Below are 24186 nucleotides of genomic sequence, written 5' to 3'. Positions count from 1 at the left end.
TCAAAACCTATTTCTTTCACTTACTTTCTGTGCTGTTTCGTTGTTCATTTGTTCAGTCGTTTCATTTCCAACCATGGTTTCTCATACTATGGGGTCTTTACATATCAAATAACACTAGTGTTATTTGACCTGAATATGACTGCACGCCACATAATAATTTAATGTGTTCATACATTTTTCTACGTAGTTATTACACGTTGATTGGGCTATCACTTGTATTTCACATGTCAAAACGATTCATCAACATTTATGTTATGATGCTGGTAAAGTTGTCTTGAGCACCTATAGTGATGGTCATAAATAAAAGCTAGCTAGCTCATGGATGCAAGCAATGTTCTTTCCCATAAACATAGCAAAACAAAATCTGTTTCAGTAGCTATAGTTAGCTAACTATATAGATATGTGTCATCTAAAATAACCCTAATTTATAAGACAGTTCTTATTTGATTAATGATGGTTGGACCATCAATGTGAAGCTAGCTATAGTAAGGATTAGCCACATTAGTGGACTTTGCAGTTAGCCTTCAAAATAGAAGTATGTCATTGACAGTGATGCAAATGAATACAAATAGTATAATTATGCCATAATTGAATAGATCATGAGGTTGTAATGTTCTATAAAATCAATCAAAGACAATAATTTGTTAATTTGACAATCTGTTAATCTCACTGATGTATTATACTTTAGAATTGCATTGGGGGCATACTTATTTCACTGTACAGCCTTACCCCATGTCATTGATCCACAATCCATAGGTATCAGTCTACCATCCTTCCCTGCCTATCTAAGGTCTTCGAAAGCCAAGTCAACAAACAGATCACTGACCATCTCGAATCCCACCGTACCTTCTCCGCTGTGCAATCTGGTTTCCCGAGCTGGTCACAGGTGCACCTCAGCCACGCTCAAGGTACTAAACGATATCATAACCGCCATCGATAAAAGACAGTACTGTGCAGCCGTCTTCATCGACCTGGCCAAGGCTTTCGACTCTGTCAATCACCATATTCTTATCGGCAGACTCGGTAGCCTCGGTTTTTCTAATGACTGCCTTGCCTGGTTCCCCAACTACTTTGCAGACGAGGGTTCAGTGTGTCAAATCGGAGGGCATGTTGTCCGGTCCTCTGGCAGTCTCTATGGGGGTACCACAGGGTTCAATTCTCAGGCTGACTCTTTTCTCTGTATATATCAATGATGTTGCTCTTGCTGTGGGCGATTCCCTGATCCACCTCTATGCAGATGACACCATTCTGTATACTTCTGGCCCTTACTTGGACACTATGCTATCTAACCTCCAAACAAGCTTCAATGCCAAAAAACACTCCTTTCGTGGCTTCCAACTGCATGCAACTAAATACATGCTTTTCAACCGTTCGCTGCCTGCACCCGCACACCCGACTAGCATCACCACCCTGGATGGTTCCGACCTAGAATATGTGGACATCTATAAGTACCTAGGTGTCTGGCTAGACTAAACTCTCCTTCCAGACTCATATTTAACATCTCCAAAATCAAATCTAGAATCGGCTTTCTATTCCGCAACAAAGTCTCCTTCACTCATGCCGCCAAACTCACCCTAGTAAAACTGACTATCCTACCGATCCTCGACTTCGGCGATGTCATCTACAAAATAGCTTCCAATACTCTACTCAGCAAACTGGATGCAGTTTATCACAGTGCCATCTGTTTTGTTACTAAAGTACCTTATTCCACCCACCACTGCAACCTGTATGCTCTAGTCGGCTGGTTCTCGCTACATATTCTTCGCCAGACCCACTGGCTCCAGGTCATCTACAAGTCCATGCTAGGTAAAGCTCCGCCTTATCTCAGTTCACTGGTCACGATGGCAACACCCACCCGTAGCACGCGCTCCAGCAGGTGTATCTCACTGATCATCCCTAAAGCCAGCACCTCATTTGGCCGCCTTTCCTTCCAGTTCTCTACTGCCTGTGACTGGAACGAATTGCAAAAGTCACTGAAGTTGGAGACTTATCTCCCAACTTTAAACATCTGCTATCTGAGCAGCTAACCGATCGCTGCAGCTGTACATAGTCCATCGGTAAATAGCCCACTCAATTTACCTACCTCATCCCCATACTGTTTTTATTTCTTTACATTTCTGCTCTTTTGCACACCAGTATCTCTACCTGCACATGACCATCTGATCATTTATCACTCCAGTCTTAATCTGCAAAATTGTAATTATTCGTCTACCTCCTCATGCCTTTTGCACACACTGTATATAGACTTTCTTTTTTTTCTACTGTGTTATTGACTTGTTTATTGTTTACTCCATGTGTAACTTTGTTTTTGCCTGTACACACTGCTATGCCTAATACTTATTGTGGCTAGCTTCTCAGGCTAGTTTCTCCGGTTGAGCCTCACTAGCCAGATTAAGCTAGCTGGCTGCTTATAATGTTAGCTTTGGGCAACAGGGTTAAGTGGCTGGCTAGCTATTTCTTTTTTTTTATGAAGTTCAATTTCAATAGGCGAAAAACAAGTGGCTACCTAGCTAATACTTAGTCACAAGGATTCCAAAATCATTGCTAAGAATAATGAAAATGGCTAGTTTCTATTGGTCACTTGTTTTCAGGCTGGTTGTATTGGTGCTAGCTAGGTACCCCAGAATTTGTGGTCGAACAAAAAATGCTTTTTATTACCAACGCGGTATTGTAAACACATCGTTCATGGTCGGTGTTTGCTTGTTTGCAGACTTTTGTACAGCTTTGATAGTGCTGCTGATAGTAGGGGTGGTGCTGGGTTTGCACGTGCAAATTCATAACACACAACATTCTATAATAGAGCTGTGTTATTTGACGTATCTTTTTTGAAACATAAATTAATTACATTATCTTGGCATTAATTAATTTTGCCTTTGAGTTGCCTCGCTGAAATGTTCTTACTCTTTCAAATGACTGCTCGACTTGTTGACTGCTCGATCCACACAGCAAACATTTGGATTAGGTTAGGAATGCTGGCGTCATTACGTTATGTTTGACATCAGGCTGATACCGATGTTGACATTTTTAGCAAATATCGTCCCATTCCAATATGTTCACCGATGTATTGTGCATCCCTGCTAGATTGGTCATTGGAAAGAGAAAGCAGAGTCTGTCAGCAGTAATAATAAAGAGCATGTGTAGGCCAAAGCAAACTAGTGGAATATTTGACTTGAAGTTCACTTTAGACAAGTGAACTCAAACTTCCAGTTGGGGTTTTGTTTGTGGTTGTTTGGGCCTACATGTCAGCTGACTATTCCATTTGTTTCATTGGACCCCACAAGCATAAATTCTCTCCTATCAACTGGGAAATGCTTGAGAGGGAAGCAGTAGACCTACTCACTTTTTAAATGTAAACGTTTGGAATGGTGTCATCACTGCAGCTTTTTTCAGGTTACTGGAGGGAAAAACACGAGCGAAATCACAAATAATTTTGGTTGCGGGGGGGATTTCCAGTAAACCCACTCTCACTTTGTCTGCCATATTGAACTGTGGTGGACCAACAATGTAGCTTCTCTTAACTTTGCAGATAGATTGGACTTCCCTTGACCGTGCATGACCTCCCTTGTAGACCCCCCCCCCCCCCCCCACACACACCTTTGGTACTGATATAGGAAGGCCTAGTAATCTTGTTTAAACATGTGTGGTCTTTAGTCAGGAAGTGAGTCATGGAGCTAACCACCCCTAGCTCAGGGGCATATTGTGGTGTTGTAGACTCTTCCAGTCATATAGGAACTCATAAACCTTGCATTTGCGTTTGTCTGGCGCTACGAGCTAGTGTTGACAGAGGGTTTGAAATCAGGCAGCTTTAGTAGTGGTCCTTAATGAGTTATTGTTGTGCTGGCACATGTAACAGGACAGATGTAAGTTCAGCTGCTGCTCTGTATTACTGTGCAGTGGTTTGAAATGCACACACAACTTGGCCTTTTTTTGTATTTGAAAAGCGTACAGTCAGTCAGACTCATTGTCCAGTTTGTTGTATAGGCCAGCAGCTCTGGTTCACTTGAACTTCATCTGTCAATTATACACCGCCAGACCCTATTCACCCTCATCTCACTGTTTCAACCACACACAGAAGTGCTTCCTGGGAGAACAATAAGAGCAGCATTCTGGCACGGTCCTGTGGTCTCATGGCCACATTCACAGGGGAAATGCAGCGTCCTTAAATCCGTAGAATCACAAGAGCTGCGTTCAAAGGCATGCGAGCTCGAACTGGCCCTCTGAGAGGCTGGGCCTGGTACATGAGTTAGTTACTGGTACATGAGTTAGTTAGACTTATCTAGAGTGATTGTTTACACTGGTCAGTTTTTAGTAAAACACTGGATTTAGTGTGGACAGGCTGAATAGCAGATGCGCTGCGCGACTGGTGCTTTTTACAGATAAGCAGAAGTTGCGTGGAGGATATGGTCGTTATCAGGAGTAGAAAGCTACCAAGAGTAGACTAGCCAATGTACATGTGAAGTGGTGCTAGCAACATCATTTTTACATCCCCGTTTTGCTCTATACTGATGCAACAAAAATGTACCCAGACTTGAGGTTTCTGCAGAACCATTCTAAAAGGACATTTTAGTGTCGTTAATGGAGCTGGGTAGCACTTAGGGACTATCTTGTATTGTGATATTGGTTTAGAGACCGGAAGCATGTCCATCGTAGGCTTAGATCTACTGTAGATGGGTATACTGTTATTGCATTATTAACTCCAGTACCAGGTCCGTGCTGCATCAGACTCCAGTCTGGCCCACTGTTCATTAGTCAAGTTTCCATTGACCCAGGTTTATTTGACAAATGCAAAAAAGTAAAAATAAATTTGCGACGTGTTAATAGAAACGGCAGCTACAGGAGAGATGTTCTGAAGATCAACAACATTTTTATCTGTTCGACGGGGTGGGTTTTTCTTTTGTCAAATTTACTTGAGACAAATGATTGTCGAATAATTGAGACGTTATACGGGGAAAAATGTTATCAAAGCTCCAGTCTCTGCATTTAATTCTAAATGCCTACTCCTTGCTTAATCTTTCAAAAATGCCTGACTTGCTTCGCATTGCTTCTCTGGTTGGCTGAATGCAAGTTTCACCATCCAATTATTTCAGCTCTACGGTAAGTTTCACCATGGGCTGTGGCTATACATTGGCAGATGAGAATTATTAGAATATTTCAAGTATTAGTAAATTCTTGCGTTCGGTAGCCATGATGTGCTTTGTAAGGCTGGTAATGGCTCACATGAACAGCATCATCCCAGATACCCTAGACCCACTTCAATTCGCATATGATGCACAGATGATGCAATCTCTTACACTGCTCTTTCCCACCAGGACAAAAGAACAGCTATGTGAGAATGATGTTCATTGACTATAGCTCAGCGTTCAACACCATAGTTTCTTCCATAGTTTTAATCACTAAGCTAAGGACCCTGGGACTAAACACCTCTCTCTGCAACTGGATCCTGGACTTCCTGACGGGCTGCCCCCAGGTGATAAGGGTAGGCACCAACACATCTGCCACGCTGATCCTCAACACAAAGCCCCTCAGAGTTGCTTGCTTAGTCCCCTCCCGTACTCCCTGTTCACCCACGAATGTATGGTCACACCAAGACAGTTGTGAAGAGGGCACGACAACACCATTCCCCCTCAGGAGACTGAAAGGATTTGGCATGGGTCCCCAGATCCTCAAAGTTCGACAGCTGCACCATCAAGAGCATCCTGACCGGTTGCTTCACCGCCTGGTATGGCAACTGCTCAGCATCTGACCGTAAGGTGCTACAGGGGGCAGTGCGTACTGCGTAGTACACTGGTGCCAATCTTCCTGCATCCAGGACCTCTATACTAGGCGGTGTCAGAGGAAAGCCCAAAATATTGTCCGGCTCCAGTCACCCAAGTCATAGTGTTCTCTCCTTCCGCAAGTCAAGCAGTACTGGTGCGCCAAGTCTAGGTGCAAAAGGCTCCTTAACAGCTCCTAACCCCAAGCCATAAGACTGCTGAACAATTAATCCAATGGCCACCCTGACTGTTTACATTGTTTTTCCCCCTCCCCCCCCAGTGTTTTTTACCCTGCTACTTACTGTGTTATCTATGCATAGTCACTTTACTCCTACCTACATGTACATATTACTTTGACTAACATGTACCCCCGCACATTGACTCAGTACCGGTACCCCCTGTATATAGCCTGTTTTTTTTGTTTCAATAAATATATTATTTTACTATTTATTGAACTGCATTGTTGGGTAAGGGCTCGTGAGTAAGCATTTCACTGTCAGACCTGTTGTATTTGGCTCATGTGACAAATAAAATTTGATTTGATTCTATCCATGCTGGCTTTTGCAGGCTACCTAAGACATGAGACAGATAGGTGGGAGGGCATACAGGCTGTCGCCAATTTATTAATGACGATTTGCCTAAATGGTTAATGGAAACACTTCAACCACTTAATTTTTATTAGACACTGGGTATTAGCACAAAAAATGTTATTCTTTGTTGTGACATCATTATATTCAGCTTTTTCTATCGAAAGAAGACCATTTAAATGGAAACACACCGTAGCAGATAATTGTTGCATTTATTTTCAATGTTGACACAATCACTGGACAAGTTAATGGAAACATGGCTACGAAGAGCTTTTAAGTAGGGCTTTGCTTGAGAGGAATGACTTTAACGTGCACCCACTGCTCTGTCTCTCGATCAATACCAAGTAACACATACCCCTCAACACATAACAGTAGATGTTCATCATTATGGTTTTTATTTTCTCATTAAATATAAACCTATTGTCCTAAAAGTCTCCCTCCTTCCCATTTCTCTCTCCCTCCACTACTATCTCTGCCCTTTCCTCTCTGTTCACCAGCAGCAGTCCGGCCTGATTAGTCGAGTGACAGACACAGTCAAGAGCATCGTTCCTTCTTGGATGCAAAAATACTTCACAAACGGGGAGGCTGCAGAAGGGGGAGGGGCCATGTTGGGTGGGGAGCCGACCAGTCAGGCCCCTCCTAATGGCAGTGAGGAGGTAGACCCCCTTCCTGATGGACAGGACTCTGCGGAGCCCGCTACCAGTAATACAGGTGAGCTGATATGGCATATTATACAGTATATCAAATATATTCATGCTATATGGCAAAGATCTGGCCCATTGGTGTCGTAATATATTTTCATATATTCGATCCTTTGTTTTTGTGTAGCCTAATTCCAGTAGTTGTATTTATTATGGATCCCCATTAGCTGCTGCCTGCTCTTCCTGGGGATGGCAAAATATAAGGCAGTTATACAATTATAACAACATTACAATACCTTCATTACAGAATTCACAACACTAACTTTGTGCCATCAGGCCCATACTTCAATACAGGTCAAAAGTTTTAGGGCACCCCATTCAAGGTTTTTTTTTATTTTATTATTTTCTGCATTGTAGAATAATAGTGAAGTCATCAAAACTATGAAATCACACATGGAATCATGTAGTAACCAAAAAAGTGTGTGTTTATATTTGAGATTCTTCAAATAGCCACCCTTTGCCTTAATGACAGCTTTGCACTCTTGGCATTCTCTCAACCAGCTTCACCTGGAATGCATTTCAGTTAACATGTGTACCTTATGAGGAGTTAATTTGTGGAATTTCATTCCTTCTTAATGTGTTTGAGCCAAGATGGCCCTATTTGGTAAAATACCAAGTCCATATTATGGCAAGTACAGCTTAAATAAGCAAAGAGAAACAACAGTCCATTACTTTAAGACATAAAGGTCAGTCAATACGGAGAATTTTTTTTATTTCTTCAAGTGCAGTCGCAAAAACCATTAAGCACTATGATGAAACTGGCTCTCATGAGGACCTCCACAGGAATTGAAGACCCAAAGTTACCGCTGCTACAGAGGGTAAGCTCATTAGAGTAACCAGCCTCAGAAATTGCAGCACAAATTAAATGCTTCAGAGTTCAAGTAACAGACACATCTCAACATCAACTGTGTGAATCAGGCCTCCGTGGCCTAATTGCTGCAAAGGAACTACTACTAAAGGACACCAGTAAGAAGAGACTTGCTTGGGCCAAGAAACACAAGCAATGGACTTTAGACCGGTGGAAATTTGTCCTTTTGGTTTGGAGTAGGGGTCGATCAATTAATCGGAATGGCCGATTAATTCGTGCCGATTTCAAGTTTTCACAACAATTGGAAATCAGTGGTTTTTAACACTGATTTGGCTGATATTTAAAATTTTACACCTTTATTTAACTAGGCAAGTCAGTTAAGAACAATATTAAAGTGCCTATAAGAACATCCAATAGTCAAAGGTATATAAAATACAAATGGTATAGAGAGAAATAGTCCTATAAATACTATATTAACTACAACCTAATTTTTCTTACCTTGGAATATTGAAGTCTCATGTTGAAAGGAACCATCAACTTTCATATGTTCTGAGCAAGGAACTTAAACGTTAGCTTTTTTACATGGCACATATTGCACTTTTTACTTTCTTCTCCAACACTTTGTTTTTGCATTATTTAAACCAAATTGGTTTCATTATTTATTTGAGGCTAAATTTATTTTATTGATGTATTATATTAAGTTAAAATTAAATTGTTCATTGTTCATTCAGTATTGTTGTAATTGTCATTATTACAAATACATTTAAGAAATCGTCCGATTTAATCGGCATCAGCTTTTTTTTGGGTCGTCCAATAATTGGCATCGGCGTTGAAAAACCATAATCGGTCGACCTCTAGTCTGGAGTCCAAATTTGAGATTTTGGTTCCAGCCGCCATGTCTTTGTGAGACACCGTGTGGGTGAACGGATGATCTCCACATGTATTTCCTACAGTGAAGCATGGAGGCGGTGGTGTGGGGGTGCTTTGCTGGTGACACTGTCAATGATTTATTTAGAATTCAAAGTAGACTAAACCAGCATGGCTACCACAGAATTCTGCAGCGATACGCCATCCCATCTGGTTTACGCTTAGTGGGACTGCCATTGTTTTTCAACAGGACAATTGCTGTGTAAGCGCTATTTTTACCAAGAAGGAGAGCGATGGAGTGCTGCATCAGATGACCTAGCCTCCACAATCCACCGACTTACACCAAATTGGATGGGTCAGACCGCAGAGTGAAGGTTAAGCAGCCAACAAGTGCTCAGCATATGTGGGAACTGTCAAGTGTGCAAAGCTGTCATCAAGGCAAAAGGTGGCTATTTGAAGAATCTCAAATATAAAACACTTTTTTGCTTACTACATGATTCCATGTCTTTTTTCATAGTTTTGATGTCTTTACTATTATTCTACAATGTAGAAAATAGTAAAAATAAATCATCCTTGAATGAGTAGGTGTTCTGAAACTTTTGTCCTGTAGTGTTTCTAACACACAATATCCATTTGTACGTGTGTTTATAGTGCGTATGTTTGTGTTGCTTCAGTAGAGTTCCATGTAGTCATGGCTCTATGTAGTACTGTGTGCCTCCCATGGTTTGTTCTGGACTTGGGGGGCTGTGAAGAGACCTCCGGTGGCATGTCTTGGGGGGGGGGGGGGTGTGTATGCATGGGTGTCCGAGTTGTGCACCAGTACTTCAGACAGCTCGGTGCTTTCAACATGTCAATACCTTTCACAAATACAAGTAGTGATAAAGTCAATCTATCCTCTACTTTGAGCCAGGAGAGATTTACGTTCATGTTGTTTGCTCTCTGTTAACATCCAAGGGCCAGCCATGCTGCCCTGTTCTGAGCCAATTGCAATTTTCATAAGTCCCTCTTCGTGGCACCTGACCACAGGACTGATCAGTAGTCCAGGTGCAACAAAACAATAGTCTGTAGGACCTGCCTTGTTGATAGTGCTGTTAAGGTAGAGCAGCGCTTTTATTATGGACAGACTTCTCCCCTTCTTAGCTACTGTTGTAAACTGTCATGGTCAAAATACATTTTTACAATCCAGGGTTACTCCAAGCAGTTTCGTCACCTTAACTTGCTCAACTTCCACATTATTTATTACAAGATTCTGGGGTTTATGGTTTAGTGAATGACTTGTCCCAAATACCATGCTCTAAGTGTTTGAAATATTTAAGACCAACTTATTCCTTGCCACCCAATCTGAATAGAACTCCAGCTCTTTTAAGTGTTGCAGTCATTTCAGTTGCTGTAGTAGCTGACATGTATAGTGTTGAATCATCTGCGTACATAGAGACACTGGCTTTACTCAAAGCATGACATGTCGTTAATAAAGACCGAAAAATATAAGGGGCCGAGACAGCTGCCCTGGGGACTTCCTGATTCTACCTGGATTATGTTGGAGAGGCTTCCATTAAAGAACATCTGTGTTCTGTTAGACAGCTCTTTATCCACAATATAGGAGGTGTAAAGCCATAACACCATTTTTGTGCAGCAGACTGATCGTTAATGTCAAAAGCTATACTGGAGTCCAACAAAACATCCCCCCACAATCTTTTTATCATAAATTTCTCTCATCCAGTCATCAGTCATTTGTGTAAGTACTGTGCTTGTTGAATGTCTGTCAATTTGTTTACTGTAAAATAGCATTGTATTTGCTCAAACCACAATTTTTTTCCGAAAACTAAGGGTTGGTAACAGGCTGATTGGTTGGCTATTTGAGCCAGTTAGGGGGGCTCAACTATTCTTAGGTAGTGGAATAACTTTTGCTTCCCTTCAGGCCTGAAGGCGCACACTTTCTAGTAGGCTTAAATTGAAGGGGGCCCCCTTCATTGCAATTTTGAAGCTCAAAATATGGATCAACCCATCTTAACCCTAGTAATTTCTCCTCCACCCCTCCAGAGCCTTCGACAAGCAGGGTATCCCTGAACTTCCAGGATGTTCTGTCGAGGCCCCCCCTCAATCGCTCCCACCTCCATTTCCCCTCCCTGGACTCCACACCGGCCCTGGGGAGCCCGAGCTCCCTTTTCTCCCAGCCCTCCACCTCCTCCGCCCCCTTCGCTGGGGGCCCCTTCGCTGGGGCGTCGACAAGCTTCTCCCTAGTGAAGGAGATCAAGGACAATAGCTCCCAGCACGAGGATGACAATATCTCCACCACCAGTGGCTTCTCATCACGCGCATCAGAAAAAGGTAGTGTGGATTGTGTGTGGTAAGAGTACTGAATCACATTTTCACCATGAACAATCCTGATGAGTTCTACAGTCAGCACAATATATTTTAATGGTTGAAAGTGACTTTGGGCAATTTCCCAAATTTTGAAAATAAAATTTTAGCATCCATAGCCAGTACTACTGAAGTTCAGTCCTTTGTTACATATTTGCATGACACAAGTTTGAGTAATCACACAATGTCTCTTCTCTGTACCCAGATGTACCAAACTTTAAGACCACGTCGCTACCCCAGCTCTGTTCTCCGGAGATGGACCGGCCCCAGCAGTCCCAGTCCAGTCTCAAGAAACCTGCATTCAACCTGTCTGTCTTTGGGACTTCCTCCACTGTGAGTGTCAGTCAAGAGTCCGCAAACTCTAACGTTACTTGCTTCGCTATCGATGTGAAGGTGATTGACTTTGACCAGCTGCAATAATTACCGATTTGTTACAGGAAAACCTGCATACATACATGTGGCTTGGAAACGGTTGCTTTTTCACCATTATGATTGTTTGACATGCAGCCTCCATGTTTTTCTTCTCCACTAGTCCACGTTGAACAGTTCAGTGCTGAACTCCAGTCAGTTGGGGGATTCCCCCTTCTACCCAGGGAAGACTACCTACGGGGGAGCAGCTGCTGTTAGAACAGCCCGCTCACGCACAGCCACACCTTACCAGGTAATGCTCCCCACTCCACTACAACTCACAAATGTTTTCCCTATTGATTTTCTCCTAGGCAAGAAATATCCCCCCTTCCCCCAAAAGCAATATTCTGGCCTGCCAGCACCAACATTTTAATTTCAAACGGATAGGAGATATATTAGTCAGGGGAAATAGAGCTGTGATGCCCTGTGCTGAGTAATAATAGATATTATGTTAGTCGGGGGAAATGGAGCTGTGATGATCTGAATAATAACAGATAGGAAATAGTATGTTAGTCAGGGAAATGGAGCTGCAGGGGACATGTTAGAGTTGAGAAATCTGCTGTTTATATTGAAAGTGAAGTGTTATTTTGTTGCCTCAATTGCGTGATCGGGGTGTGCAACTATAGTTTTCCTTCACAGAAAACACATTAATGCAAAACATTCGGCAGAAAATAGCTCCACAGAAGTGCATCACTATTTGGCTAGCAGCCACACAAGTAAAATAGCTTTTTTGCAAAAATGATGCATGGCCATCATATTTCTGTTTATCATAGAAATAATGTTTTTCTTGGACTTAATCTTGCATTTTACCACAACTAGGCTGGCTACACTGAGCACTGTCTGCTGACAGAATGCACATTTGTGAATTCTCATCCGAGTTGAGAGGTGCAACTGAAGCACACAATTAGTCTGATGCTTTGCAGAAATTACAATAAGAAGCATTTTATATCTGTGTTTTTAAAACACAGCAATATATTTCTTATGCGTGATCTTTTTGGTACAGGGTATTAACCTGCAGGCACGACTTGACCAAAGCTCTGCCTTTCCACCACTGCTGTTTCATTTTAAACACTTTGTGGCAAATGGGTTTGTAGGAAGTGCTTCTCTATGTAAATAGAATGTGATTGATTGATGTGTATTTCCCCTCTAGGCTCCATTGCGGAGACAGATCAAGGCCAAGCCTGCTGGGGCTCCGCCCTGTGGGGTGACCAGCGCTACTGCCCGACGCATCTTGCAGTCCCTGGAGCGCATGTCCAGCCCCCTCGCTGTGTGTACCAATAAAGTTGTTTACATTGAATTAAATATGGAACCCTCAGATTCGCATTTCATTTTGGCACAATAGCTACAGAACCATCTGATAGTAATGTGTTGTATTTATCCTCTGTGTATGTAGTATTAGTGTCAGCTGTTAGGCCTACATTTCTGTCGAAGCCATTTGTAGTGGTGAATCCTCACAAGGAAATAATGTTTACGTGTCAAGCAGTGGAGGCTGCTGAGGTGAGAACGGCTCATAATAATGGCTGGAACGGTGCAAATAGAACTGCATCAAACACATGGAAACCATATGTTTGATGTATTCCACTCATTCCTCTCCATCCATTACCATGAGTCCGTCCTCCCAATTAAGGTGCCACCAACCTCCTGTGGTGTCCACTTGGCTACTAAGCTATGGTAAATATTTCTGTCTCTGTAGGAAGTTATTTATGGTAACAAATGCATCATTTGTGTGTTTGTCTTAACAGGATGCCAAGAGAATCCCCTCTACGGTGTCCTCTCCCTTGTCAAAAGTAAGTGTTGTGAATGAACTTCTTTTTTATTCTCAATTGTTGTCACACAGCTCACATTTCTTATGTCCTGCAGTTCCCTGATGGCAGCACTCTGGACCTTTCACATTTCCAGGCCCCCAAAAAACGAGTAAGTGTTTGAGACACTGACCCTTTATCATGGACATTTTGCTTATGTCATTCATTACAGTAAATAACCAACTAGAGAAATGTGAATTTTGAAATGAAGTAAGTTTTCTAACACGGATGATTGTGAATGGGACAATTGATAGCTACAACAGTCCAAAGCCTTATTCAGACGTGATTTTGTTAATTGGAGGAGGTTGGGTAATGTAATTATGTGCTCACGCACAGAACACCACAGCTGTAATTTCAGTCCCGTCCGACTCTTTCATGTCAGTAATTTTTACATTACAGGAGCGTAATAATTCCAGCTAGAATGTTTTTTTTTTTGTGAACTCCAAGGTCCTCTGATAATACTAGTCCCGTGCGATTCGACATCTCTGTGTTTTGAGAGAAATGTCTGAGTGTGACATGTGTTGCTTACGATTTGATCAAGAAAACAATAACTGATTCAATAAATTGAGTGAATGCTGCCCATAACTTTATATGAAGGGCCTACATCTACCAACTTTCACAGTGAATGCTTTTGTTCATATGTTTTGTGGGTATTAATTGAATTTCGCCAAATGCGTCAATAAAAAATGTTGCGCCTATTTAATGTAACCCTTGCTGTTAATAGATCGCAAAGCAGCATACAACTGACCTAAATGTTTAGAAATAAGCTACATTTCTCATCCATAGCCTTAAAATGCATCTTGGGTGCAAGTGCACTGTTTAACTCACACCTGAAGGCATTAAGGACGTACAGTGGATCGCTAAAATATTCAAATGATTATGATCACACTTCCTCAATTAAAATATTATGGCGACACGATACCAGAGATGATATGGTTTAGAAACTTGGGGAAACAAGCTGGAGATATCAGTGTGGCGCTATCACCTGGACATGTTGAAATATCTTCGCCTAGAATAAAAACCTCCAGGCTTCTGTCATAACTGTCAATTAGAGAGAAAAAATAAAGAATTACAGGTGGCAGTTTGGGGGGACGGACAAATCCCTTCCGAATCGTCTGCAGTAATGGACATTCTGAAGTAATAATTATATAACCAACGTTCTGTAGTAATAGTAGTCCCGTGTGACTAGGGCTAAAGTAGTTTTATGGGTAGTAAAAATAAATGTAGCATTCTATTTATTTTTATTGTGATAATTCAGTAATTTTATTGTGACATGGATTTTGGTCTGTATCGCCCAGGTAGTGTTCATCTTCGAAACCCCAATACATTATCTCTTGACACTGACAGCTGACCTTACGGCATTTCAAACATGGGTTAGTGTTCTCCACCTGTTAGTCCGCAATGTTACAAACCCCCAACAGCTAACATGCACAGCAGCAGCTGAAAGGTCTTGAGCCAAACACTATTGGTTGGTTTGAAAAGTGCTGTCACTAGCTCCTCCTACCCTTCTTCCAGTATTGCCGTCTGCTGGCGTGGCGTGTCTGCAGTAGTTAACAGGTGTGTCAGCCATGGTCAGATGATCACCCCTGCTCTGCTGTGTTTATGTCCTGTATGTGATCTGGCGTGTGTTAAAGTAAGCGGGCATTTGTTTGAGTGAGTGTAGAGTGTGCGCTGCTATCTAGCGGGGTCCATTTTTAGTTATGTTAAGGCTGGATGGTCGTAACTGTTAAATGGTCCCATCTGTGGCAGCTGGTCACTAGAACATAAGAACAGCCCTTAGCTGTGGTATATTCGCCATATACCACACCCCCCTCGGCCCTTATGCTTAAAAATAAACATTTACATACCCTGTCAGTAGCGGTGCGGTTGTCTTCCAATACGCTCATTCACATGGACAGGCACTACAAAGCCAGCCCTATTTTCCATAGCTCGGGTCCTTATTCCATCATACCCGGAAGCTACAGAGACTGAGAGGAACAGAAGGAAACAGTGCTGATTCAAAAAACTAAGTACAATAAACGTCACATAAAAGAAACATCAAGGCCTGTCTTCGTATTCTTTATACCAAATTGTTACTGAAGGGAGGTAAGAATATGTGTAATGACCAGAGATCGCTAGGTTCAGTCAATCAAATGTATTTATAAAGCCCTTGTTACATCACTGAAGTGCTATACAGAAACCCAGCCTTAAACCCCAAACCGCAAGCAATGCATATGTAGAAACGAGTTAACTTGTGTGTCGACCCACATTGCTAGAATAGGTGAAAACGGAGCATGGAGAAGGGTGTGTGGCTGTGTTGGCTTACCAAATGCTGCCCACTGCCAGTGATGGACTTTTAAAATGTTTGTATTCGTGTGTGCCTGGGACACATTGTTTTGAGTATTTATGATGTTTCTGTGTTCCCCTCCAGCTGGACTCTCCCCTCCCCCCAGTCCAGAAGTTGGTTATCCCGGCTGCAGCGTTGGTGTCTGGGAGCCGCCCAATGTCCTTCAGGCCCTCTCTGACCCCCAGGGGCCTGACCCAGACCCCCGTAGGCACGGTGAGGACCCCCACCTCCAGATTGGTCACCTAATGGCTTCTAGGCATCCATACAACTACAGCCAACTAACTATCGATGTGTTGAATTTTACCCCAACTCAAGACTATCCATGGCTGTTTCTACATGTTGAATTGGGACTAATTATGATGTCCAGCAACTAGGGTTGGGCGACTATATCAAGTTAATTAATTTGAATATGTTTGTCATGTTCCAAATGCCTGTATCGCATTCATTTTTCTTTTAGTTTTATGAGTGTTTTATATATTTTTGTTCTCGTCTCCTTTGTGCTGTGCGCACTACACCTTCCCACTCGCACAGACACCAAGCCCCTGCCCTTCATCACAACGACCACGATAACTTATTCCTCTGACAACGAGCAGTTTTAAACCCGCTATTTGAGGTTTGGTTCAAAAGTATAGGTCATATGGAGACAAACACTTAAACCTTATTTTACTGTAATGGACGAGATGTCTATAAATGTCTCAATTCCTGAAATGTAGAACAGAGCAGACCATACTAAAACGAGAGCATCAATGAACATGTGGTAAATGAATGCTCAGTTTCTCATGCGTGCTATTGCGGTACCACATACCTCTAGCAGCATCTTAGCCACAGGCTTATTCGCTAGCTGTCTAGTCTGTGTTTTATCAATGTGCAATGGGCATGAAAAGACTCATTTTATGTAAGGAATTGGCCACTCATTCTTAAATCTTCTTAACCAGGCAGGCCACTGTATTTCAACGTCTAAACAAAGTGAACAGGCTGTTCAAACAGTTGGTGACTGACAGGAGGGTGTGTTCATAATTCAACTGTTTTTAGCAAGCAAGTTAGATCCAAGTTGGCTAGACTTAAAATACGTGGGCTTGATTGTTTGAGACTTATGTTAATGTTCAAAAATGCCTGCTACCAGAAGTGTGTCGTCATTAGTGGTGGTGCGTTGTTCAAAAATGACATTTTCACAGACATACTTGAAAGCCAGATCAGTGATTATTGCACAAAAAAAAGCACGTTAAACTATTTTGATCAAATAAATAATTAAGTTATACTTGTGGAAGTCTTATTTGGTCTAGGTATGATTTTACAAGCCCTGAATTAATTTGATTATTCCTGGCTGTTTTGAATTGTGGTGTATTGACCTTTGCTTGTGAAACAAAACTTATTTTGAGACGAAGAAAAACAGTATTTATACTTTATATTGTGCATCGCACATTAGTTTGAAAAAATCTAGATATGATTTGTAGGCTGTATAGCCCAGCCCTACCAACTGAGACCGGCTGATTTATTTTAAAACGCATCCATATACTGTTGGTTTGGCTGTAGTTGGATAGATGTGTAGAAGCCTTAACAAGCTGAAGTTGTTTTATTCCAGATAGTTGCTTTCCAAATTAGAGCCAGTCCATAGAACCAGATGTATTTATGCTTCATGTTTAACCCTACCCTTTACTCCTTCCTTTCCAGCCCACAAGACAATCCCCTCTGATTCCTGAAGCAGTGGCATATCCTTGTCAAAGCACAAGCAGCAGCAGCCTGTCCACCTACCCTCTGTCCAGCACTTCTGCAACCAGCAGCACAGGGTCAGGAGGAGGGAAGATGAAGAGGGAGAGGACCAGCACAAGACCCTCGTCCAAACAACCTGAAGACGAGGTGGGTACACATCTCTTATCTATATGACCCCTTCTATTCTGTCTGGCGAGAAGTTTGTGATCCAGGCAATAAATGATTGGTTGGTTTTGAAATGTTTCTGGGCGGGTGGTTGGGTTGAAACCATTGTCTAATTGTGCAAGGCAATTATTGCCATATGCTGCTATGTGTAGTATAAATATTCTGGTTAATGTATAGTACTGCTAATGGTTTTCTACACTCTGACCCCTCTTCAGATTGCTGAGCTACCGGCCCTGCCGGCCAACACCTCAATCAGTCTGCCCAGCTTTAGCTTCCCCAACCCCAAGCCTGTTGTCACTACCACACCTGTCCTGGTGGAGCCCGTCACTAACGAGGTCCGTCCAGCTCCATTTGACTGTGTCCCATAGGGCACCTTATTCCCTTAAAAGTGCACTACTTTTGGCCCAATAGGGCCCTGCTTTAAAGTAGTGCACTATTTAGGGTGCCATTTGGTACACGGCCATTGACTTTTGATATCTTAAGTTGGCTTTATTTCAATGTATCCAAATGTGTTGTTTCCATCCTAAATACCATGAATTCTGTCTGTCTTTCAGGTGCCACCGACTACAGCACCCGCCACCCCTCCCTCCACACCTTTCACTTTCTCCTCCCCTATTGTCATGACAACTGCTGCTAGCCCACCATCCTTTTCCCCGTCTGTAAGTCCCGCAGCTTGAGTATACCTGCTATGATGACAGTTTGACCCCCGTAGAATATTTTTTCTGTTCTGACATTCAACAATGGTGAGATGCTGACCATCTTCTGTCTCTTAGTCTGGATTTACCTTCAGTGCACCTGTAGTGAAAACTGGTCTGTCACTATCCAACGGGAAGATGGTCACCCCAGTAGTGGCAGCAGGTAAGAGTGGGATGAGAACCAGATACAAGTCTTGATGTAAAGGGAAACCAATTTCATACCTAATGGTTGTCTTCTGTTTGCATTGGTATCTCTGTAGTGAAGCATGCTGCCAGTGAGAGCATGGAGGAGTTTGAAGGGCCGTTTAAACCAGCCAAGATGTTGAAACAGGGCAGTGTGCTGGAGCTCCTCAAAGGACCTGGTGAGAATGACTGCAACATGAATACAGAACCTTGACGTTTCTAGTAACTCTTTACCTGATCTCTCTCTTATACGACTTACAAGTCATCTGCCATCATTTGTCATTACTTATGTAATTTGTCATGACAGTGTTGTGGCTCTTTTTAATGGTGGGTTTAAATGAGTGTATTTTCAAATAGTGTCTTTATATTCATTTCTGGTTTTAGGGTGGTTTTTAACCCCATCTCTTTCCCATAGGGTTTGCCGTTCCTGTTACTCGGACCTCCCCTGTCCCCAAAGCCACCCGGGAGACCCCAGCCCTGTCCACTGCCCCCTCCCTTGGGGACTTGTTCAAAGCGCCAACAGGCTCCTGGGACTGTGACGTCTGCATGGTTAGGAACAAACCCACTGCCACAAAGTGTGTGGCCTGTATGACCCCACATCCAAACTCTACTTTAGCGAAGACTGACAGTGAACACTTCACAACGTTGTCCGGGCTGGAGGGTTCCACCACCACTAGCGCTGCTGGTTTTGGAGCCCTGTTCACAAAGTCTGCGGGAAGCTGGGACTGTGACACTTGTCTGGTTCAGAACAAGCCTCAAGCAGTCAAATGTGTAGCCTGTGAGACAGCCAAGCCTGGGTCTGGAGTTAAAGCCACACTGACTCTGCATGCCTTCTCGGAGGCTAAGACTCTGCCCGCTGCTGCCCCCTTCTTGGGCTTCGGGGACAAGTTTAAGAAGCCGGAGGGAGCGTGGGAGTGTGACATGTGCATGGTGCAGAACAAGGCGCAGGACATCAAGTGTGTTTCCTGTACGAGCACTAAGCCAGGTAATGAGAAGAGGGAACAACCTGGTTGTTTTTTTTGTTTTTAGCTTAATGTTTTTCTCATGAAGTTGCCATTGAGTGTTTGTCTCAATACTGCTATCTTGGCCCACTGTTACTTTTGCATCAGAAGATCTTCAAGAAAGTATTTTAAAGAAATCTGGTGCAAATTGGTGTTTATATTTTTGCTTATCGCTCATATCTTCATCTACCTAACAGGAGTGACGGCAGCGACTCAGTCTCTAACTCCCGCCCCTGTCAGCATCACTCCTCTACTAGGCTTTGGGGCCCAGTTCAAGAAGCCAGATGGAGCGTGGGAGTGTGACGTGTGCTGTGTTCAGAACAAGGGAGCAGACCAGGCGTGTGTGGCCTGTCAGACCCCCAAGCCTGGGGCTTTAGTAGAGCCTAAAGGTACGTACAGCTGTCAACTGCCATCTTTGTGTGTTATAGAGGCTTCGTTAGAGGGCTTTGTCATTGTAGCAAAATCTTTGATATTAGTGAGGAGAGATGTGAAGCCTGAACTAGGCTAAGGAAATTCATACAGAATACTGAAGTAGTTAATTCATGTGATCCTCCGTCTCTTTCAGCATTCGGTTCCTCGTCGTTTGGTATCCAGTCCTTGTCTGACACCTGCTCAGGGGGATTCAAGTTTGGCATGGGGGTGTCATCGGACTCGGCCTCTGGTTCTGGGGGCTTCAAATTCGGCGGCACCCTCTCTGACTCCTCTTCAGGGGGCTTCAAAATCGGTGCAGCTGCCTCATCAGACACCACCTCAGACACCAGTAGCTCTGCAGGCTTCAAATTCGGCAGCTCCACAGAGGGCTTCAAATTTGGAGCATCTACTGCTTCCACCCCTGCAGCGGACGAGGGGAGGAAGGCTGAAGCCCCGAGTATGGGTGCCGGGTTCAAATTTGGCATCAGCGGTGGGATCTCGTTCGGCACTACAGCAGCCGCTAGCACGGAGAGCAAACCCTCGGATGGAGGGTTCTCCTTTGGACTATCAAAACCGACAACCACCACCTCTACTTTAAGCCTTCCTGTCTCTACAGAGAACGACAGTGGAGCTTCTACAGAAACCACCACAACAGCATCAGCTCCTATTTTTGGGAAGCTGGCCGAGCCTCCTACCCTGGCCACACCACTAGGGGGCAGCATATTTGAGGAATTGCTAGAGAAAGACAAGGACCCTTTCACCTTTGGGAAGCCTGAGAAGGAGGCCTCTATGGGGTCTGGGTTCCTGTTCAGTGCTGCTAGTAAAGGGGCGGAGGCATCGGCTCCCCCTGGAGGCTTTTCCTTCTTTATGGTAGACCCATCTGCAGACCAGCCCAAAGCACCTACCTTCACATTTGGGAAGCTGGCAGACAGTGAGACCCCAGCAGCAAAAGCCCCTAAGCCCTCATTCAGCTTTGGGCAAAGCGCTACAGGTGGGAGGGATACGCTGCAATTGTTAGTTCATGTTATTATTAACTCATTTTTCTATTTGTCAATTCTTTAAAAGGATGTTCTACTATAAAATTGATATTTTTTTGTGTGAATGTACACACTGTCTGTACCTAAACCAATCATTCTTTAATTCAGTTGTTTTTCTTGCAGATGCTGCAGCCTCAAAGCCAGTGTTTGGATTTATGTCAACCACCACCACCTCTACTTCTACCACCCCTGCCCCCAGGCTGTTTGGGCCCACCAGCAGCACTACCCCAGCCCCTATCCCAGACCCCAGTACCTTCCTGTTTGGGCAGAGTGCCTCCAGTGAGGCCACCCCAGCCAAGTCCTTCTTGTTTGGGCAGAGCCAGGACAGCCTGCCTGCCCCTGCAGCTTCCCTGAACCCTGGCCCGGCTCAACCATTCCTGTTTGGCTCTGGACCTAATACTGCTGCTCCCTCCTTCGCTTTTGGAGCGGCACCGCTCTCCACTGCCTTATCTACAGGTTGGTTCTTTTTAGGACTTATTTTCAAGGAACATTGTTTTTTTTTCATCCCGAATGATGCCACTGCACTATTTTACTGTGAATTGATAGTGTTTTGCTTTTTCTTTTCACTTCTCTTGATCGAATGAATATTATGTGTAGCTGTTGACTGCATTGACCAATAGTTTACCCAAGATGTTTTTCCACTTAAGTGCTCTTTTTCTGTTGGTTGAAATGTAATCAACTTGTCTCTCTCCAGCTCCATCAGCAGCCCCTGCTCAGTTTGTATTCAGCCCTGCCTCATCCTCTGGCTTTGGGTCGGGACAAGCTCCTACCTTTGGTCAGGGTACCTCCCAGCCCAATGCCCCTGCGTTTGGTTCTCCCGCCCCGTCCCCCTTCTCTGCCACGGCCTCCCAGCCCCCTGCCTTCGGGGGGAAAGCCAACTCTGTCCCTGTGTTCGACCACCAAGCCAACTCCACGCCCGCTTTTGGCTCATCCACCCCCGCCGCACCAGGTGGGTTGCTACGGTCACTTTCTGGGGTTGTTTAATGTATGTACAGTGCCTTCAGAAAGCATTCACACCCTTTGACTTTTTCCACATTTTGTTCCAGCCTGAATTTAAAATGGATTAAATTGATTTTGTCACTGGCCTACACACAATACTCCATAATGTCAAAGTGGAATGTTATTCAAAATGTTTACAAATTAATTCAAAATGAAAAGCTGAAATGTCAAGTATTCAATCAAGCACTTTATGGCAAGCATAGAATAAAAATGTGCTTAACATGTCACATAATAAACATGATTTTTGAATCACTACCTCATCTCTACCTCACACATACAAACCCCACACATTATATATGGAAGTTCCCTCAGTCAAGCAGTGAATTTCAAACATATTCAACTACAAAGACCAGGGAAGTTTTCCAATGTTTCGCAAAGAAGAACAGTTACACAGTTCAATGGCTGTGATCGGAGAAAACTGAGGATGAATCATCATTGTAGTTACTCCACAATACTAACCTAAATGACAGAGTGAAAAGAAGGAAGCCTATACAGAATTAGAAATATTCCAAAACGTGTCCTGTTTGCAATAAGGCAGTAAAGTAAAACTGCTAAAAATGTGGCAAAGAAATAGACTTTGTCCTCTATTATTCGTAGCTGTCTATTTGCCGCCACAAACCGATGCTGGCACTAAGACCGCACTCAACCAGCTATACAAGGCCATAAGCAAAAAAGAAGATGGTCATCGGGGCGGCGCTCCTAGTGGCCGGGGACTTTAATGCAGGCAAAACTGAAATCCGTTTTACCTCGTTTCTACCAGCATGTCACGTGAAACCAGAGGGGGAAAAACTCTAGACCACATTTACTCCACCCATAGATACTCATACAAAGCTATCCTTCGCCCTCCATTTGGCAAATCTGACCAGAATTCCTTCCTCCTGATTCCTGCTTACAAGCAGAAATGAAAGCAGGAAGGGACTTGCTTCGTACAAAAGTGGTCAGATGATGTGGATGCTACTCTACAGGACTGTTTTGATAGCACAGACTGGAATATGTTCCAGGTTTCATCCAATGGCATTAAAGAGTATACCACCTCAGTCAGGCTTCATCAATAAGTGCATCAATGACGTCGTCCCCACAGTGACCATATGCACATATCCCAACCAGAAGCCATGGATTGCAGGCAAAATCTGCATCTAGCTAAAGGCTAGAGCTGCCGCTTTCAAGGAGCGGGACACTAATCCGGACGCTAAGAAATCCCTCTACGCCCTCCGACTAACCATCAAACAGGCAACACGTCAATACAGGATTACGATTGAATCCTGCTATACCGGCTCTGACGCTTGTCGGATGTGGCAGGGCTTGAAAACTATTAAGGACTACAAAGGGAAACCCGGCCTCGAGTTGCCCAGGCGAGCTAAATTCCTTTTTTATGCTCGCTTCGAGGCAAGCAACATTGAAGCATGCATGAGCGCACCAGCTGTTGCAGATGACTGTGATCACGCTCTCGGTAGCCGATGTGCGCAAAACCTTTAAACAGGTCAACATTCACAAGGCTGCAGGGACAGACTGATTACCAGGACGTGTACTCAAAGCATGCACGGACCAAATGGCAAGTGTCTTCGCTGACATTTTCACCTTTCCCTGACCGAGTCTGTAATACCTACATGTTTCAAGCAGACCACCATAGTCCCTGTGCCCAAGGAAGCAAAGGTAACCTGTGTAAATGATTACTGCCCGTAGCACTCGCGTCGGTAGCCATGAAGTGCTAAACACCTCCCCCTGCTACTGGATCCTGGACTTCCTGATGGGCCGCCCCCAGGTGGTAAGGGTAGGCAACAACTCCTCTGCCTCACTGATCCTCAACACTCTGGCCCCTCAAGGGTGTGTGCTTAGTCCCCTCCTGTACTCCCTGTTCACCCACGACTGTGTGGCCAAACACTACTCCAACACTAACTTTGCTGACAACACAAGTCTTAAGCCTGATCACTGACAACGATGAGACAGCCTATAGGGAGGTGGTCAGAGACCAGGCAGTGTGGTGCCAGGACAACAACCTCTCCCTCAATGTGAGCAAGACAAAGGAGCTGATTGTGGGTTACAGGAAAAGGCTGGCTGAACAAGCCCACATTCACATCAACCGGGCTGTAGACTCGGTACCGATACCTCCCTGTATATAGCCTCTTTTTTAATTGTTGTTTTTTTAAACTTTTGATTATTTGGTAAATATTTTCTTAACTCTTTAACTGCACTGTTGGTTACGGCCTTGTAAGTAATCATTTTGTGGTAAGATCTACACCTGTTGTATTCGGTGCATGTGACGGCTAACGCTTTATTTCAAATCCCATTTTGTGTTTGCCCTAAACACATCACTGACACCCACTCATCATATTTTCAAGTGTAGTGGCGGCTACATGTTATGGGTTTGCTTG

At 43.6% G+C, this 24186-nt stretch overlaps 1 protein-coding gene across 3 annotated transcripts in view; it reads left to right on the top strand.

Annotated features, from left to right (window-relative positions):
- Positions 1 to 24186, top strand: part of LOC124012630 (nuclear pore complex protein Nup153-like) — a 28902-nt gene that overhangs the window by 2128 nt on the left and 2588 nt on the right. Inside the window, exons 2-19 of one of the 3 annotated variants that reach the window (XM_046326467.1) lie at positions 6841 to 7051; positions 10757 to 11044; positions 11283 to 11410; positions 11610 to 11738; positions 12636 to 12752; positions 13228 to 13272; positions 13346 to 13399; positions 15698 to 15826; positions 17285 to 17470; positions 17704 to 17823; positions 18043 to 18147; positions 18262 to 18346; positions 18444 to 18545; positions 18782 to 19351; positions 19565 to 19756; positions 19933 to 20769; positions 20939 to 21271; positions 21510 to 21764. In XM_046326467.1, coding sequence (XP_046182423.1) covers positions 6841 to 7051; positions 10757 to 11044; positions 11283 to 11410; positions 11610 to 11738; positions 12636 to 12752; positions 13228 to 13272; positions 13346 to 13399; positions 15698 to 15826; positions 17285 to 17470; positions 17704 to 17823; positions 18043 to 18147; positions 18262 to 18346; positions 18444 to 18545; positions 18782 to 19351; positions 19565 to 19756; positions 19933 to 20769; positions 20939 to 21271; positions 21510 to 21764 — 3886 coding nt within the window. Of the gene's footprint in view, positions 1 to 6837; positions 7052 to 10756; positions 11045 to 11282; positions 11411 to 11609; positions 11739 to 12635; positions 12753 to 13227; positions 13273 to 13345; positions 13400 to 15697; positions 15827 to 17284; positions 17471 to 17703; positions 17824 to 18042; positions 18148 to 18261; positions 18347 to 18443; positions 18546 to 18781; positions 19352 to 19564; positions 19757 to 19932; positions 20792 to 20938; positions 21272 to 21509; positions 21765 to 24186 lie in introns of those variants that run through there. The other 2 variants (XM_046326466.1, XM_046326468.1) reach the window with 2 other exon arrangements.

The sequence above is a fragment of the Oncorhynchus gorbuscha genome, linkage group LG24 (genome assembly GCF_021184085.1).
Source record: "Oncorhynchus gorbuscha isolate QuinsamMale2020 ecotype Even-year linkage group LG24, OgorEven_v1.0, whole genome shotgun sequence".
NCBI classification, from domain to species: Eukaryota; Metazoa; Chordata; class Actinopteri; order Salmoniformes; family Salmonidae; genus Oncorhynchus; species Oncorhynchus gorbuscha.
Note: the sequence above shows the minus strand (reverse complement) of the source record. Positions and strands in the feature narration are given on the sequence as shown.